The sequence below is a fragment of the Periophthalmus magnuspinnatus genome, chromosome 21 (assembly GCF_009829125.3).
Source record: "Periophthalmus magnuspinnatus isolate fPerMag1 chromosome 21, fPerMag1.2.pri, whole genome shotgun sequence".
Taxonomy (NCBI): domain Eukaryota; kingdom Metazoa; phylum Chordata; class Actinopteri; order Gobiiformes; family Gobiidae; genus Periophthalmus; species Periophthalmus magnuspinnatus.
The window spans coordinates 28,287,591-28,307,599 of NC_047146.1; the positions used below are offsets into that span (position 1 = coordinate 28,287,591).

At 38.5% G+C, this 20,009-nt stretch overlaps 1 protein-coding gene across 1 annotated transcript in view; it reads left to right on the top strand.

Moving 5' to 3' along the window:
• The window catches only part of LOC117389682 (neuropilin-2-like), a 174,885-nt gene that overhangs the window by 113,417 nt on the left and 41,459 nt on the right, over window positions 1-20,009 (top strand). Inside the window, exon 12 of the mRNA XM_033987394.2 lies at window positions 19,806-19,880. Within this exon, the coding sequence (XP_033843285.1) occupies window positions 19,806-19,880 (75 nt within the window). The remainder of the gene's footprint in view (window positions 1-19,805; window positions 19,881-20,009) is intronic.

Here is a 20,009-nt window from a genome sequence, read left to right on the forward strand (position 1 = left end):
AATAAATAATTCCATATTTGCTTTTATGTATCAGTAAAGGACACCAACAACATTTAAATTTGTTTAAAACAGTGAAATAAACATGTTAGAGGGTGGGGTTTACACACTATTGTTAAAAGGCTCTAAATTTTATTTTTTTTAAGTAAATACCTACAGTGATAACCTTAGCACCCACATTAGTTCCTCCAACCAAAAATGTCTGGCACCACCCCTGGTTCTGAACTTCATTTGACGAGCAGAGATGCCATCTTGTAACTAATAGCTCCAACTGTCCATATTCTTCTGTGTGTAGTGAAGTAGCTGCATTACCTTTGAAACTATAGGGACACTGGTTCAATAACAATCTAGGGCAGCTTGAATTCTTTTAGGAATTGCATTGTTTGAAGATGACAAAGGTTTTATTGCGTATCAGTTATACGTTTTGTATTACTGATCAAATCTAAACCATATATCCAGACTTTGGACTATCATATCTTATCGATTCTTACAGTCCTAATCAGTTTTAGCATAACTTAAACATATTTACATAATCTTTAAGGCCATCTGTTTAACATTGTGTCTTCTTTTACCTTTCATTGTTGCAATCTATACTACCCAAAATTTAAGTAATTGAGTATAAGCATATTACAATTCAGAATTCTTAAGCCCAGATGACTTTTTTTTAGTACTAATACCACAATGTAAATACTGTTTCCTCAATTTAAAACATTTTCATTTCACCTAATCCCCATCTTTTTTGCTAATCAGTTCAAATCCCCATCTTGTTTGACTTCTATATATTATTATTACAAAAAATCCACTGTATCGCTTAATAGTTTTCTAAGCCTCATAGACAGATATAAACCCGAGACAGGACAGAGTTTTCTTTTGTGCATATTTGTGTAGCTTGTAACGAGAGATAAAATATTCAACAGAGGACATCAGCACTATACCCAGCTGTCCACACACTGCAGTAGACCTACTAGTACACAATAGTACACTAAAGTACACAAACACCCACACAACAAAGGTATAGTGCATTTCTTAAAGTACCTCTGACTCACAAAAGGGTACTCCCTGTGAGGTTTTTCCACTTTTAAAAAAACAAGTGAATGAATAAAATATCAACATAAAAGATTGATAGGTCTGTTTATCACAATAACAAATATTAAAAGAGCAGATGTGGTAGTGACTAGTTGTAGTAGTGGCAGCAGCAAAATATGAACAGTTCCCTGTAGGGCAGTATTAGCACATGCAGTATATTAGCAATTGATATAGTGGTAGCTGAAGTAAACAATAACATTATTATTAATAGTACTAGTAGTAGGAATAGTAGCTGTAGTCATAGTAGTCCTAGTAGTATTTTTATTTATTTATTTTTAATGGATGACAGGAAGATTAGCTGGCCCTTAGGCTACAGCTAATGCATATCATAATAAAACAAGTGAAATCACTAGAAAAAGTAGTAGTAGTAGTAGTAGTAGTAGTAGTAGTAGTAGTAGTAGTAGTAGTAGTAGTAGTAGGGGTAGTTGTAGTAGTTGTAGCAGTTGCAGCTTGAACTATCCATCCATCCATTTTCTCAGGGCCGGCCCTAGCCTTGGGGGCCCTCACAATATCAGCAACACAAGTCCCTCATTGCATCTTGATACTGCACAGATCTTTACAGATTTCAGGCTGTATAAATAACACACCATAGACATCAAGAATCTTAAGTCAGACACAGTGCCGCTATCAAAATAGGTGGTGCATTATAATGTGGCTCTACTGGCTAAAGTGAGAATATACGTACAGGTTGTAAAAGCTATATAGATATTTTTTACAAAAAACAGCTGTTTAGACTAAATCAGTTGCGACATAAGACCCACTAAATATACTTTTTCCTTTATATATTTATCCTTTATATTTATGTTTGATATGATAAAACTGCCAAGAGTAAGTGACTGAAGTCAGTCAATTGTTGATAGATTAGTATAGATAATTTAATACAATATTGGCTATAAAATTGAGTCAAACTGTGTTGACATCACAAAAAAATACATTAAGGCTATGTGTTGAATACCATATTGTATTTCCATCCATCCATCCATTTTCTTCCACTTATCCGGGGCCGGGTCGCGGGGGCAGCAGTCTAAGCAGGGACTCCCAGACTTCCCTCACCCCGGACACATCCTCCAGCTCCTCCGGTGGGACCCCAAGGCGTTCCCAGGCCAGCCGAGAGACATAGTCCCTCCAGCGTGTCCTGGGTCTTCCCCGGGGCCTCCTCCCGGTGGGACATGCCCAGAACACCTCCCTAGGGAGGCGTCCAGGAGGCATCCTGAGCAGATGCCCGAGCCACCTCAACTGGTTCCTCTCAACGTGTAGGAGCAGCGGCTCTACTCCGAGCTCCTCCCATGTGACCGAGCTCCTCACCCTATCCCTAAGGGTGCGCCCAGCCACTCTGCGGAGGAAGCCCATTTCAGCCGCTTGTATCCGCGACCTTGTCCTTTCGGTCATTACCCAGAGCTCATGACCATAGGTGAGGGTAGGAACGTAGATTGACTGGTAAATCGAGAGCTTCGCCTTTGGGCTCAGCTCCTTCTTCACCACAACGGACCGATACAGCGACCGCATCACTGCAGACGCTGCACCGATCCGCCTGTCAATCTCCCGCTCCATCCTTCCCTCACTCGTGAACAAGACCCCGAGATACTTGAACTCCTCCACTTGGGGCAGAGACTCACCACCCACCCCGAGAGAGCAAACCACCTTTTCCCGGTCAAGAACCATGGCCTCAGATTTGGAGGAGCTGATTCTCATCCCAGCCGCTTCACACTCGGCTGCAAACCGCCCCAGTGCCTGCTGCAGGTCCTGGCTCGAAGAAGCCATCAGGACAACATCATCTGCAAACAGCAGAGATGAAATCCTGTGGTTCCCAAACCAGACCCCCTCCGGCCCCTGGCTGCGCCTAGAAATTCTGTCCATAAATATAATGAACAGAACCGGTGACAAAGGGCAGCCCTGGCAGAGTCCAACATGCACCGGGAACAGGTCTGACTTACTGCCGGCAATGCGAACACAGCTCCTGCTCCGGTCATACAGGGACCGGACAGCCCTTAGCAAAGAGCCTCGGACCCCATACTCCCAGAGCACCCCCCAAAGGACACCACGAGGGACACGGTCGAATACCTTCTCCAGATCCACAAAACACATGTGGACTGGTTGGGCATACTCCCATGAGCCCTCGAGGACCCGATGGAGAGTATAGAGCTGGTCCAGTGTTCCACGACCAGGACGAAAACCACACTGCTCCTCCTGAATCCGAGGTTCGACTATCGGTCGGATTCTCCTCTCCGGTACCCTGGAATAGACCTTACCGGGAAGGCTGAGGATTGTGATTCCCCTGTAATTGGAACACACCCTCCGGTCCCCCTTCTTATACAGAGGGACCACCACCCCGGTCTGCCATTCCACAGGTACTGTCCCCGACCGCCACGCGATGTTGCAGAGACGTGTCAGCCAAGACAGCCCCACAACATCCAGAGACTTGAGGTACTCAGGACGGATCTCGTCCACCCCCGGAGGCTTGCCACCGAGGAGCTTGCCAACCACCTCAGTGACTTCAGCCAGGGTGATGGACGAGTCCGCGTCTGGGTCCCCTGTTTCTGCTTCCTCCTCGGAAGACGTGACAGTGGGATTGAGGAGATCCTCAAAGTATTCCTTCCACCGCCCGACAACATCCCCAGTCGAGGTCAGCAGCTCTCCACCCTCACTGTAAACAGTGTTGGTGAAGCACTGCTTCCCCCTCCTGAGGCATCGGACGGTTTGCCAGAATCTCTTTGAGGCCGTCCGATAGTCCTCCTCCATGGCCTCCCCGAACTCCTCCCAACCCCGAGTTTTTGCCTCTGTGACTGCCCGAGCCGCGGCACGCTTGGCCCGCCAGTACTCATCAGCTGCCTCAGGAGTCCCACGAGCCACCAAGGCTCGATAGGACTCCTTCTTCAGCTTGACGGCATCCCTTACTTCCGGTGTCCACCACCGGGTTTGGGGATTGCCGCCGCGACAAGCACCACAGACCTTACGACCACAGCTACGAGCAGCCGCATCGACAATAGAGGTGGAGAACATGGCCCACTCGGAGTCCATGTCTCCAACCTCCCCCGGGATCAGGGAGAAGCTCTCCCGGAGGTGGGAGTTGAAGACCCCCCTGACAGAGGGCTCCGCCCTGGAACCCAACTTCATATTGTATTTATTTATATTAATAAATTACTAATGTGTGCACTCTGATAAATTACTAAGTAATAAGTTATTATCACCAGGCATTACCAGCTTCAGCATCTTCAGCAGCATCTTGAGATATGGATGTCACTTCATCGCCAATGGCGAAGATCTTGTCTAAAGAGCCTTTGCAGAAAAAGAAAGACGCAGTCAGACAGACTAAATGTAAATCCAACTTCCTGAATAATGACAATAATGATGAAATGAAATAATTATAGGCTTTATCACAGGCACTTTGCCGTTATTTGTGACTATTACATTATTTATTTTTAGCACTCATAACATATAACAATAAAAAGGACACAGTTTATACAAAGAAAAAAAAAGGCAAAAAGCCCAAATATATAATAAATATATTATATATATATATATATATATATATATATATATATATATATATATATATATATATATATATATATATATATATATATATATATATATATATATATATAAAGAGACATTTATTTTTGGTATTAAATAACTGTAATTTATTTTATATTACCATGTGTGTAATTCCTAGGTTTCAATGTGCTCCATGGGGATGTTCTATGTGGTCTTAGACTTGTTCTGATACAGCTCATCATTCTAAAGCTATTCAGGAAAGGTTCATTTCTGTCTTGTGAATGGAACTTTTTCAGTATTGGTACCTGCTCAAATGAGTATCAAGGTTTGATACTAGTTTTTGATTGGTTTTTAATACATTTCATTGGGTGTTTTGTCTTAAAACTTTAACTTTTTAAACCAAGCTTCATTTTTAGCCAGTCAGCAATGATTTTTGTCTGTAACTGTACAGCACAAATAGCTTTTCTATTTCAGCATTTGGAATTGTTTTCATATTTAACAATGAGGTTCACTGACCTGCTGCAATTCCCTCTCAATCTTTGCACCCAGTCATGATGAAGCAATCCAAAATTACACATTGGGGTTTTTAGGGCCAAAACAATAATGTAGTTTAGTATCTCATTGTTATGCCTGCTGCCCAAAACAGAAACAAAAGCCAGAGTTTTATTGTAGAAATAATCATTGTCGCTAGCTCTAGTAAAAACATATAATTTGGTGTCCGTGAAGCTACTTCTATTGTGTCTTTGGTCTCGTTTTTACTGAGCAATCTGGACATCTGTGAACAGTACACCTCACAGACTGCCACCTGTTAGGATTTAAAACTAGGGTGAGCACTCACAGTTGTGTAAATAAAGATTGGATTCTTGCTGCGATTGAGAAATATGAAGGTTGAAGTGTGGGAAGATGTCACCAAAAGTATAAATCAGTTTTGGTTGTTTTGTTATAAATCGTAAATAACTCATGTTGTGTGAAAAGGTGTTAAAATGATTGCCCATGGAAATTGGCAGACTCCACTGGATCAAGATGGCTTTTGCTTTATTATCTTGCAGTAGTTTTCAAATTGTCGTAATACTCGTATGAATTTGAAGATAACTTGTTTGTGCGCTTTCACCCTGACCACTCTGACCATAACTGCTCTGTCTTTTAATCTATATTTGCTTTAATCTATATTTGTTTTTAAATGTATTTTTAATCATTTTACATTGTTTCAATTGTGTACGTATGTATGTACGGCGACCTTGAGAGCCTTGAAAGGCGCCTAACAAATAAAATGCATTATTATTATTATTATTATTTATATTTAACTACTGCTGAATAGGGCCAGAATTATTTCACCAGCAAAAGGGTAGTATAGGAACAATAATTGCTCTTAAAGCTCTGCTTCCTGCTTCTGAAGAGTGCAGAGGCAAATCTTGTTTGCTCCTGCTGCATCCTTCTTTACTTTCTTTTTAATTATTTACCTCTTCCTGTGCTGGAAGATTTGTTTAGTTATGATTTTTCTTTTAAGTAAATCATTTTTTACATTTTTTAACAAAATTTCTGACGAGCCAGCAACATGTCCGGGGGAAGAAACCAAAAGAATTCTTTCTGTGAATGCTGTCGGAACTATCAACAACAAATTAATGAGCTACAAGCACAGATATTTGTTTTAGAATCTGAATAAGGACTTCACCGGATGCTCCCTGTGACATCCAGTGGTAAGCAGCCCACAAGTCAGTGCTCAACAGTTTGCTATCACCACTCACTTGCACTTCAACTTCAATCTGGAACATTCCCAAGAGCTTTGAAAACCACGGTTATCAAGCCTCTCCTAAAGAAGAGCAATCATAATGCCACGATATTAAACAATTACTGACCAAATTCTAATCTGCCATTTCTAGGCAAAGTCTTTGAAAAAGTTGCTTACCAACAGCTTATTAACTTTCTCCAAATGAACAACTCCTTTGATGTTTTCCAGTCAGGTTTTAAACCCCACCACAGCACTGAGACTGCTCTTATTAAGGTGACAAATCCACTTGAACACTGATGCAGGCAAATTCTCAGTCTTGATCCTGTTAGATCTGAGTGCTGCCTTTGACACTGTGGATCAGGGGATCCCCTTCCATAGGAGAATCCTGGGACCTCTGTTGCTCAACCTTTACATGCTGCCATTAGGCCAGTTAATACGCAGCAATAATATGTACTACAATTATGCAGATGGCACTCAGATCTATGTCTTACTAGCAGCAGGTGGATATGGACCAGTGGATTCACTCTGCCACTGCATCCAACAGATCAGTGTGTGGATGCAAAACAACTTTTTCTAGCTAAACTCAGACAAGATTGAAGATATCATCTTTGGCCCACAGAGAACATAGAGAAAGTGTCAACAGTCACCTCCAGTCTCTCTTTCTAAAACCTTCAAATCAGGCTAGAAATCTAGGGGTAATAATGGACTCAGACTTGATCTTTAACAGCCACATCAAATAAGTATCATCTACAGATTTTACCACCTAAAAACATTGCAAAAATCAAAGGTATACTGTCAAAACCAGACTTAGAGAGACTTACCCATGCATTTGTCTCCAGTAGGTTAGACTACTGTAAAGGCCTGCTCACTGGCCTCTCCAAACGAGCAGTTGCAGTACAAGTTGCAGACAGATGCAGTACATCCAGAACACTGCTGCTCGAGTCCTGACTAGAACCAGGAAGTACGAGCACATTAGTCCTGTGCTCAGGTCTCTGCACTGGCTTCCTGTAGCTCAGAAAATAGCAGCTCTGCTTGAGTACAAGTCTCTCCATGGCCTAGCACCAAAGTACATCTCCGACATGTTAGTGCCATATGAACCATCTGGCACTCTGAGAACTTCAGGGACAGGCCTCCTGTTGGTGCCCAGAGTCAGGACTAAACATGGGGAATTAGCGTTTCAGTTTTATGCAGCTAAACCTGGAACAGTCCTGAAGATGTAAAACAGGCCTCTACTTTGACAATGTGTAAATCCAGGCTCAAAACAGTTCTGCTAAGCTGTGCATACAACTGAAAGGTTTTTATTCTGCACTCTTCTGTTTTAATGGTAGTTTTATGATGATTATTTATAATTATTTATGTTTTGATTGTGTGATTTTAATGTCCTTCTTATTCTATAAAGCAGTTTGAATTAGTTTGTGTAAAAATTGTGCTATACAAATAAACTTGCCTTGCCTATATCCACCTGTAGAGATTAATAAAGATCTTTTTTTCAAATTCTTGTTTGGACACTAAAACTTGCTACCATTGTCTTCAACCTCTACCTGTATCATACACTGTATATATAAATGGACATAGCTAACGTTGCATTACAAATAGGAAATGAGCATGGGTGCGCTTCCTGCTCCATCAACTCTATCTCCATTTCACTTTCTATTGAAAAACTGTTGCCTTTCTTTCCTTAACTGCTGCTGTCAAGTTTGTTATTTTGGTCTTAAAGTTTTCATATTAACCTGCTCTACATCATTCTGGTATTTTTATTTCAATATTGTTTCTGTAAATCAAGACATGAACATTAATAACAGACTAGGTGCTAACATTGGTCCAAGTTAGCAGCAGGTTTGATTGATAGTGTCGCTAAGTGCCCACATCCTGCTAAACCAGTAGTGCAGGCAGGAAGAGGTTTTACCTTCAACAACCTCACTCTGAATTGACTCTTTGGTTGCTCTGATACGTGCAGTCAGAATTCCAAATATAGAACTCGGCTTCAAATTTGTATATATGGTCCTGGCTTAGTCCTGGTCCGCTTAAGGTTTATTTTGGGTTTTGTGATACTCTTTGTCCTCGGCAAAATAGTAACATAAATAAATAAATAAATAGAATAGAATGCATTTATTGTCACTATACACATGTACAACACCATACACATGCACAGCGAGATTAAAAACAACCCTCCAATGCAGACAGACATGGGGCACTTACAACACAGTATAACTAAAATAACTAGTGCCAGACATTAAAACACCCCAGACTACAACTCTCAAACAAAATTTACAAGTAAACACTGTAGAGTCACATACTGCATTTGATCAAGTATTGCACTGTATTAGCTATTGCACTGTGATAAATATTGCACTATGTTAAATATTGCACTACATTAAATATTGCACTGTATTAAATATTGCACTCAGTCAGACATGTTGCATTGTATTAAATATTGCACTGTATTAAATATTGCACTCAATCAAACTTGAGAAAACTAAAAATGTTATGATCATGGCACCTGAAAAGCAGAATACAAAATAAGGAATAAATGTATTTCCAATCCAGTATTTCCTATAATAAAAGCGTATGTGTCCAATCCGTAAAATGAGCTCACCTCAGTTCCTCCTGCTTTAACTGTAGTTCAATGAAATGCATATGTTTTAACTACTTCTACTGCTCTATGCAGTGGGACCTGAGTCTAAAGCAGGGGTGTCCAAACTATGGCCCGGGGGCCAAATGCGGCCCTTAGACCAATTTTTTTTGGCCCTCAAACCTACAGGGAAACTGGTCCAATTGATAATATTCAGTACTTTTTACGGCAAATTTGAATAATCCTACCAGTATAACCTAAATAACATCACATTGCATTGTCAAACAGACCAAATGTTAATATTTCAAGCCTTATTTAAAGTATGACGTCAAAACTATGTTAAATGCACCATCTGAATTATCCACTGCATTGACCACTGCGGCCCTCCGTGTCGAATATTTTTCAAGATGTGGCCCTTGGTGAAAAAGGTTTGGGCACCCCTGGTCTAAAGCATTTAAATGGGTTCCTATGGTCAAGGTTTGGGAGGGATGTGGGGGAGAAAGCGAGAAAGAGGAGATAGAGGGAGGTAGGGATATATGGAAGGAGAGAGGAGGCAGAGACGAAAAGGAGACAGAAAGAAAGAGAGAGGGATGAGAGAGAAAGAGTAGAGGGAGGAGGAGAGAAGGAGAGAGAAGGGAAGTTCGGGGTAACAGGGAAAGAGGGGGAAAAGAGGAGGATGCATGGAGGGGAGGTGAGGATGGTAGAGAGGGTATTTGAGAGAAGAGAGAGAAAGATGAAAAAAGGGTGGAGAGATGGGTGAAAAGGAAAGAAAACAAGACTGTAAAACAAGAAAAGAGAAGGAAAGACAAGAGAAGAATTGGAATGAGACACATAAAGAAGAGAGGGAAATGGGAGAAGATAGGAAATGGAGAGAAGGAGAGGTGGAGAAAGGGTGGAGAGATAAAAGGGAAGTGAAAGAGGAGAGAAAGAAAGATTAGAGAGGGGAGAAGAGAGAATGAAAGCAAAGAGGAGAGGGGGACAGGAAGATAAAGAGGGGAATGGAAGAAGAGAGGAAGTGGAAAGGAGAGAGGTAGAGAAAGAGAGAGCATGAATGAGGAAAAGATGGACAAGAGTAAAGAGACAGAGGGGGAGAGAGGGAGGGAGAAGAAAGACAAAAAGGAGAGAAAGTGAGATTATAGAGAGAGAAAGAGGGTAGGGGGGAGGAAAGATAAGACAGGAGGGTGGGGGAAGATAAGGACTGGGGAGAAGGGGAGGGGTAGGGAGGGAGATGGGAGAGGTGGAGAAAGAGTGGAAAGACTAAGAGGGAGTGACAGAGGAGAGAAAGCGAGTTTGTAGAGGGGGAGAAGAGCTAGAGAGAAACAGAGGAGAGAGGGAGAGAGGAAAGAGAAACAGTAGAGATAGAAAGAGAAAAGGGGAGAGAGAGAGGAGTGTCTGTTATCCTAGGCCCAAACTCACTGATGTCTTTCACATGTGTACTCAAGCTTCAGTCCAGATGATCAGAGCCTCATAGTAGTTACACCCACGACCATCGGGGCAACTGCTATCAAGATAATCTACTGTTGCTGTACTATGGCCTAGGGGTTCAGACTCAGCACATATGCTAGATCAATTACCAGCTCTGACAATATGTCTCACACCACTCTTTACCCCCATTTCACGCAATAATGCCAGCAGGTCAAAAAATAAGAATACAATTGTAGTTTGACCCGATAACATTAGTGATGATATGATCTGGTATTCTCTCATTGCTTGGTAATTCCCTAACCAACTAGAGCAAAAGTTTTGACAAAAAGCTAAAAACAAACAGCAAAAACTTGAAAGCAATATAACTCATGCTACTGACTAAATTTAAGCCCTGATTTTTATTAAAATCAGGCCTTGAAAAATGTGAAAGATAGAACTAGTTCATTTTAAACGGTTTGCAGTGGTCCAAAGTTAATCCTCATTTATTTTATGAATTTAGAGCATACTAATTATTCATCGTGATGAGTTTATAAGCACTTTTCATAACTCCCAGAGACCAGAGAGGAGTTTTGTTGAGATGTTAAAGCTAACAACGAACATGCAAACCACACACATCCTGATTACAATAAGAATTTTAAAAGCTAGATAAATCATATGCTAAGCTAAGCATTTTTGGCTGGTTGAATTAAATTTTTAAAAGTATGGATTTGTACGTCTTGCTGGTGATCTATAGCCTTTTTTTCTTTTCCTTTTTTTTTTTTTTTTTAAAGAACACAAAACTTATCAAAACAATTATGATGAAGTTTTTTTAGTTTATTCAAAAGGTGACAAAGGCAGTGTAGATAAAACAAACAGTGAGCTATTGCATCTGTATAAATATGGGGATGGCAGAGAGGAAGCCACTCTTAATAAAGTCATCTCCAGCTGTAAACATCGGAAGGCACAGGAGGAGGAGTCTAAGCAAATATTAGCTGTACAGTATACTGTACACTTCTGAGTGAAGTGTTAGGCCTACACTCATAAAATGTGGGATTGTGAGTGTCTGTAGCTAGACTATTGACTGTATAAAGAAGTGGGCTAAGGGAGTGCGACATCACCCATCACATTTGGCTCCAGGCAAATGAAGCTCATCGAGGCTAGCAGTTATAGGGGCAACATTTTTTTTTTTTTTTTTTTTTTTTTTTTGTTGTAATGGAAGTGAATTGGACTCAAAGTCGATGGAGGCGGAAGCACACCCATGCTCACTTACAGCGAAACCTTTATTTACTTACATTTATCAGAAAACCATGTTCTTTGCATGTACATTGCCCCTTAATTTTGGATGGAATTTTTGTGCTGATGACATAGAGGGATTCCTTTTCCAAACAGATATATCTAATTTCCTACGTTTTTTTGTTTTGGTTTTTTTTCTCTTTAAACTAAATTTGATGCTATGATTATTAAATGGTTCCAAATAAATTGTATGGTATGTTGTTGTTTTTTTCTTTTTCATTTTGTTAAATTTTACAGTCCATCATTGCTCAAACCTTCGAAATGACTTATCCATGTGTTCATTGGACTAATGAGTGATTCACTGCCAGTAGTTTCTGAACACAGATCCAAGGCTTCAATTTGTAGATCCTTCTTTTACAATCAATACAAACTTTTTTTTTTTTTTAACTTCAAAGCAGTCAACTTATTTAACACCAACTGTGCACACAGCAATGAAATGACAAAATAAACTTAACTTTTCTTCCAAAATGTTTTGAATCATTGTTCTTTTGCACAATTACTTTAATTACACTGTGAGTGTTTGGACTTTTCAGAATTCTGGATTTTGTTTATCTAAATGTGAACACACCCCTAGTCTAAACCTTGAGCCAAAACAGAACCAGAGCTATACCCAGACTTAACTGGGGATAAACCACTTGCCTGGGATCCAGAATATATACTACTTTAATATTTTACAAAGATGTGAGTCTGGTCACAAGTGAATCTCCCCAATTTCAGAGACACATGACTGACAGGTGAATTAGCATTATCAGGGACACGCATCGTCCATCGGTATCAAAACAATTATGGTTGCTTATGTGGAAAAAAAGAAACAGGAAAAATATCACAGGGGAACAAGAAAACATTGCAGATCTCTGGATTTGCTAGACAACTAAACCAGGACTAAACCAGGTCAAAATTCCAAACAAAATTTAAGAAGCACTTTTTCTCCTATCTTTCTTCTCTTACTGTATGTAGGACCATTATATAACCCAAACCTTCTCACCACTGCACAGTCACCACAGTATAACTATTGGATAAGTAGCTCCCAGCTGATGACATTAAGCTGTTTTCATTTGGTGCCCTTTACCAACGCAATTACCCCCCCCCCCCCCCCTCTCTCTCTCTTTCTTGCCTTCTCTCCCTTCCTCTCCCTCTCTCCCAATTAGTGACCACACATGGGTCCTATACTATATAACTGTATGCCATTGCATTAACCAGGCGTTTCATCAAATAGAGTCTCCTACCCACTGTGCCACACCCCCCATCTCTGCTTCTGAAGCTACTGTAAAGGTCACTAAAATGATTAAAACCGCAAAACGCCAGCTGCTTACAAAGATAAATATTTGATGTGGGTTAATCATTAGTTAATCTGTTGGAATTTTACTTAAAAAATTCTAATTTGAGTTTCCAATTAATTAAATGTTGACATGCATGTAAGCCAGAATATTAACCAAATGATATCCCAAAGAATTACAGATACAGTAATGAATTCAATATTGTAGAGATTTGTTCTTATGTTGGTGGTAGTGGTGCTTTGGGTTAAATGTTTGTCCATTAACTACAGGTGGTAGTTCCAAAGGTTCCAATTTTATTCATTCATTCATTTGCCTGTCAGATCCTCTCAGTCTTTATCACAGTTTAAGCCTACACTAAAAACCTACCTCTTCTCCTTACATTTTAGCCTATAACTCCAACTGCACATACTACAGATATTCATGATTTGACGATAAAGTTTTGCTTTTGACTAAAAATCTATAAAAAATGTATTAATATAGCAGATTTTGATGTTTTTCTATGTATTACTGTGTTTAGGATAGTACCTATGATAAATATACTTGTTCAGTTTGTGAGGTAAAGTATGTAAACTGTAGCATTGTGTTTTTTAAAAAGGAATTCCTCATCAATACACAAAAGTCCACCCAAAATGCAGGGACAATTTATGTGCCAGTTCATATTAATGGCTGCTTGTTACTAGACCACTATTTTCTGTCCAAACACAAAGTAAAATTCTAAACTTCCCAAACAGTAAAAGAAGTGAAAACTAAGTGGGTAGTCTAACCTGCATATGCACTTTAAGCAGTAACCTAAGCAGTGAGGTAGTACACTTGTCTCCTCTCAATAAGAACTAGAACAGAGCCGACTCGTAAACCTGCTGATTCTGCACTCAGCACAGGCAAAAATGTCCCTCAATTATGGAGAAAGCTCTGTGCATAAATCTAACTTTGTCAGCCTAAATAATGACCAGTGACAACCATTTCCAATAAGACATGGGCAATGCAGCGATGGTTCTCAAAGTGTGGTCTGCAGCTTCCTGACCTCAGAGGAACTGCAGATGGGCCCCCAGACTTTGATAAAGAAATCAACTTTGAAAATTGCTTTACAAATTTCAGTGTTGTTTCTGTATATGTTTGTGGAAACACATTTTATTCCATTATTCTTAGTAAGTTAAGAGTAAAAATCATTTCAGAATTGCTGTGGTGTATTTTACACTTAAACACATAACTTGATGGCCTAAAATGTAAAGCAATGATGCAGTTGACAGGATATAGGGCCAAGTATTTCATTTGTAATAAATTCCTACAACTGAAGAAGTACAAAATAGATATGTTTAATGCATATCATCGAACATCTTTATGAAGACAAGCAGTCAGCAGACCTTCCCGGGTTGAGTCCCGATTTAGTGTTTTTCTTGTCCTGATTTAGTCCTGATCTAGTGTTGGTCTAGTCTTTAGGTTAGGTCTTAAGGTTAGTGTCAGTCACCAGAAAAGTCAATGTAATGTCCCCAAAAGCATGGAAACCCAACATGTGACTTCACTGGTCCATGTCTGCAGTGGGGATTGCCCTTGGCCAAATGACTGGGATGGACTGCTGTGCTTAAAGGCATAACCATGTGAAAAATCTGCTCCTATGCTTGGAGACCTGACTGATACTGGAGACAGTCAGTACTGTTTTCATGCACGAGGACTTCCTGCGCACGAGCCGTAAAACCTACAGATTAAATACTTATAACTTGCAAAAATGGTGATCAATAACAGAGGAACTGGAGGTTGTTTCCAAACATTTTGACGTTTTTGGGAAAGGTGAGAAATTTATTATTATTTGGAAAATAAAAAAAGTCCCTCCTTGAACTGCCACCTTTACTTGGTGAAGGAATTTTAGTGCCCAAATGATACTGGGAGCTAGGTGTTGGGAGCTACATGCCCCCAGGGTCACCCATGGCAAACAGGTCCTAGGTGATGGGTCAGGCTGAGAGCAGATCAGAAGCCCTTTATGAGCATGACATTAAGACCAGTTACGTCACCCGGGTCAGTGTCACTGGGGCACTACCCTGGAGCCAGGCCGGGGGTGGGTGCTCAAGTGCATGTTCTTGAATGTTCAAGTCCTAACAGGAAGCGGAAACATATGAATAGATGATTTAAAAAAGAAATCTTACTGCTTCGTCTCAATATTTTTTTAAGCATTTTTTTCTTTTTAGAGAATAAAAAGGGAAATTATCGTGTTAAATGGTCTTTGTTCATAGACTGAAGAATAATCTTACTTCTTCACAATCTTTTTGTCCAGTCTTGTATTTTAATAGGCAATGTTGATCAATAAGAAGCAGAAATGTTGAAGGCGAATTCACACGTCTGATGCTTTTGGGAATGAAATGAAAGAAAATCTTACTAGTCTGTTTTCAGTCATATTTTCTAAAAGGGAATGTTGATGAATAAGAAGCAGACACTTTGAAGGTATTTCACAAATTTTTGACATTTCTTGGAAATAAAAAAGGAAATCATTGTGTTAAATTTTTCCAGGTGGTTTAAAGCTACCATCTGCAAGTATATTTGAGTTTTTTTCACCTTTTCCCCTTCCCTCACCTGGCCTGTGTTCAAACTCACCTGTGCTCTCTTGTCTTCTTCTGTCAGACTAAAGCGGGCACGCTATCAGACAGCAGACAGCAGAATACAACCTGGGCAGATCACACAGTCTGATTACAGATGGTAACTTTAAAGGGAAATGTTGCAAACATTATAGTGACTTGCTTGCTTACTCCCTTAAAAAATATAATTTCAATTTTATTGATTGTTTCCAAATGTAAATTAACATCTTAAAAAAAATAAAAATAAATTAAAAAAAAAGAAGTAAAAAACAGGGCAAATTATCTATTGAAAAGATAACATTATCCCCAAAAACTGGCAACAAAAATGTATAAATAAAGAAAAGTATCACCTGAACAACATAATACATACAATAACAACAACAAAAAATAAATAAATACATGAAATAATAATAATAATAATAATAATAATAATAATAATAATAATAATAATAATAATAATAATAATAATAATAACAATAATAATAATAATAACACATTAGAAAATCTATATAAAAAAACAAAGGACACATAATACAATGCCTTAAAAAAGGTAGTAATAAAAAAAGTTTATACATCTATTCTATAGAAAAATCTAAAAAAAAAACCTTGTCCAAGCAATCTGCACCTCTTCACTAAAAATTTTAGCAAACATACACCAAATACATAATGCTTCTGTAATGTTAATCTTCTATTTACCCACACGCACAGACAGAGATGAAGTTGCCGACAGAGTTGAAATCACTCTTTCTCCAAACTTTTGGCCATTAGTGAAGAGGCTATAGGTTAAATATCATCAACGGTGTGAGTCATGAAAACATCGAGACAGAACACATTAGCAGTAAATCACCATAGCCCCATACACAAACGATTTACTGAGCTGCTGTTTGGACCTGACATAAAATAACAGAAAGATCCCGGAAAGCAAATTATGCAGGGATGCAGTAGACAAATACAAATGAAAACCAAAATACAGCTTCTAAAACCATGGCAACGGGACGAGAGTTATGGAAAAGAGAACCGTTGCTGTAGTGAAGCTAACTGAAGCACTGAGCACTGTAAAAAAATGACATCTTAAGTTGCGTTGAAATGGTTTGAATTCAGAATAAACCTACTGGTTTCCATGGAGATGTTATTGTGCAACCTGTTCCACAGTATGCATTGAATTTATCTATCATGCGTTCTTGTCTTGGTTTCTCTACAGCTCTGACCTGTAACAATACTTAGTGTCTGTGCTTATCCTCATGTTTATTGCCATACTGTGGAATATTCCAAGCAATGCAGTTACATTTCCATGGAAACAAGCAGTATTTTGGTGTATGAATGGGGAGTGGTTAGTCTATACTAACATATTAACTAAAATCTACCCATAATACCTAAAGTTTGTCATTTTTAATTGTGATTATTATTATTTATGTATGTATGTATGTATTTATTTATTTAGTTAAATTGCAATACATTTTATGGCCCAAATAAAGAATAGTCTCTTCATTTAATCAAGTAGTTCACATTTATTCAGTAAGTCTACCTTTTAGGTTCAAGATATGTTTACTGATTTCAGTATACACATGTGGACAAAATTGTGGGTACCCATCGATTAATGAAAGAAAAACTCACAATGGTCACAGAAATAACTTGAATGTGACAAAAATAAAAAATTAAAATCATATGAAATTTAACCAATGAAAGTCAGACATTGCTTTTCAACCATGCTTCAACAGAATTATTTAAAAAATTAACTCATGAAACAGGCCTGGACAAAAATGATGGTACCCTTAACTTAATATTTTGTTGCACAACCTTTTGAGGCAATCACTGCAATCAAACGATTCCTGTAACTGTCAATGAGACTTCTGCAACTCTCTGCAGGTATTGTGGCCCACTCCTCATGAGCAAACTGCTCCAGTTCTCTCAGGTTTGAAGGGTGACTTTTCCAGACAGCATGTTTCAGTAGGATTTAGGTCAGGGCTCATAGAAGGCCACTTTAGAATAGTCCAATGTTTTCCTCTTAGCCATTCTTGGGTGTTTTTAGCTGTGTGTTTTGGATCATTGTCCTGTTGCAAGACCCATGACCTGCGACTGACCAAGCTTTCTGACACTGGCCAGCACATTTCTCTCTAGAATCCCTTGATAGTCTTGAGATTTCATTGTAGCCTGCACAAATTCAAGACATCCTGTACCAGATACAAAGCAGCCCCATAACAGAGCCTCCTCCATGTTTCACTGCAGGGACAGTGTTCTTTTCTCGATATGTTTCATTTTTTCATCTGTGAACATAGAGCTGATGTGCCTTGGCAAAAAGTTGCATTTTTGTCTCATCTGTCCATAGGACATTCTCACAGAAGCTTTGTGGCTTTTCAACATGTAGTTTGGCAAATTCCAATCTGGCTTTTTTATGATTTGTTTTCAACAATGATGTCCTCCTTGGTTGTCTCCCATTAAGTCCACTTTGGCTCAAACAACGACAGATGGTGTATTCTTACACTTTGCTTCCTCTGGTCCATGTTGAGTGTGGACACCATGTCACCAAACAGCACAGTGACTGCCTGTAGCAATATATATAGGCCCACTCACTGATTACAAGACTGTAGACACCTGTGATGCTAAATAGTGGACACACCTTGGATTAACATGTCCCTTTGGTCACATTATTTTCAGTCTTTTCTATGGGGACCATAATTTTTGTCCAAGCCTGTGTATTTATTTTTTTTATATAATTCTTTGGAATCATGGTTGAAACCAATGTCTGACTTTCAATGGTTAAATTTCATAGATTTTTTTTTTATTTATTATTACTTTTGTCAGATTCAAGTTATTTCTGTGACCATTGTGAGTTTTTCTTTCATTAACCGAAGGGAACCAACAATTTTGTCCACGTGTGTATATATTTCCTTGCTGAACTGGAACATAAATGGAAATAAATGTTTTAAAACATTCATTGAAACTAGCATACGAGGAAATGTGTATTGGTGTTCTGGAATTTTTTGCAGTGCAGTGTGCTAAAGTGCATATATTGAAGGGCATTCTTGTGGTGTTGAATGTGGTTTTGCAAGGCAGAACTGAAGCCGTTCAGATTTATTGTGACAAATGACAGGAAAAAAGACGGGATGAAGAGAGGAGGATATAATGAAAACAGAGGAGCAAACAGCAGAAAGTTAGCAGGAAAACTTCAAAGACTGATTAAGTGTGTGGTGACATGGCATGTACTGAATAAAGCTGAAACACGTGTGTCTGCTTTATATGTGAGGTTAGGACGAGCCATAGGAGGCCTGTTTATATATAGATAGTTTGTTTTGTTTTTTTAAATGGAGGTCTATGCAATAGTATGAGATGTTAATTAATTAATTAATTTATTTTTACTATCCTACACATAACTGGCTGCACACTAATTCAAATACTAGCAAATAAAAAATAGTAAACTTGGACAGTTGTTTTAATACCTTTAAATCAGGGCAAAAGAGTATCTGAAGACCATTCACATAATTAGTGTCATTTACGAGTAAAGTAAAACTACTCAGGGATATAGAGTTTTATTAAAAAGTCACTCAAGTAAATGTATTTAAAGGCACTGTAGTCCACCTGATTTTTAACCTTCTTAAAAACATGAAAATCAGTCCAAATGTATTCTTCACTTACCTTATGCTTTCCAAGCATCCTCATTACTCACAGCAATGAGTTTAGAAGTGCTTATCACAACCCTGAGAGACCTGCACTGGCATATATATATATATATATATATATATATATATATATATATATATATATATATATATATATATATATATATATATATATATATATATATATATATATATATATATATATTGCTACTCTATGTGCTACTCCCCCTAATATAGGCTTAGTTTACTCAATGTTTTTTTTCACTATTTGGGTCATGGTAAAATATTACATTATAAGGCATTAGTTGACCACATTGTTTTTAGTTCATCTCATCTTACTCGCTCAAACTTGTAAGCAAAATATTTTCCAAGTCATGGGGCCCAACTATATTTGACAGATTAGGGAATTGTGTGTATACATTTCCATTGTGTTTGGAATGTAATATGTAATGTGTTGGTTTAGTTTTGAGAAAGTGGTTTCTGTTTTCTCATGTTGGACCCAAATAAACATGTATTTTTTATGAACGTACTACAATATTGTTTTTACTTAGACAAATTATATTGACCACTCTTATATAAACAACACAAGATCTTTTGTCAGAGTTATAACCATTGGCCTTTTTCAGTTTAAAAGGAAAATAAATAAACATCTATTATTTTCACTATATTGTAGCATTTTAATGCCATGTTTTGAATATTACCAGTGCAACGCCAAGTATCTCATTCATTTTCTGTATTACATTTGACCCTGTTGTTTTTCCTTCTTTCCAGAGAGTACCACTGTCCCTGACATAGCAACCCCCACCCTACCCAAAGTGGAGAAGACCACCCCAGCCATGAGACCAGGTATGTTACCCCTATTCAAACTATCACACTGTTTGTGTCTGTCCCTATACTGTAATATAAATACATAAATAAATTCCTACCATGGGTGAAAATGATTGAAATTCAGAATATTAATCTGATTTATATTTT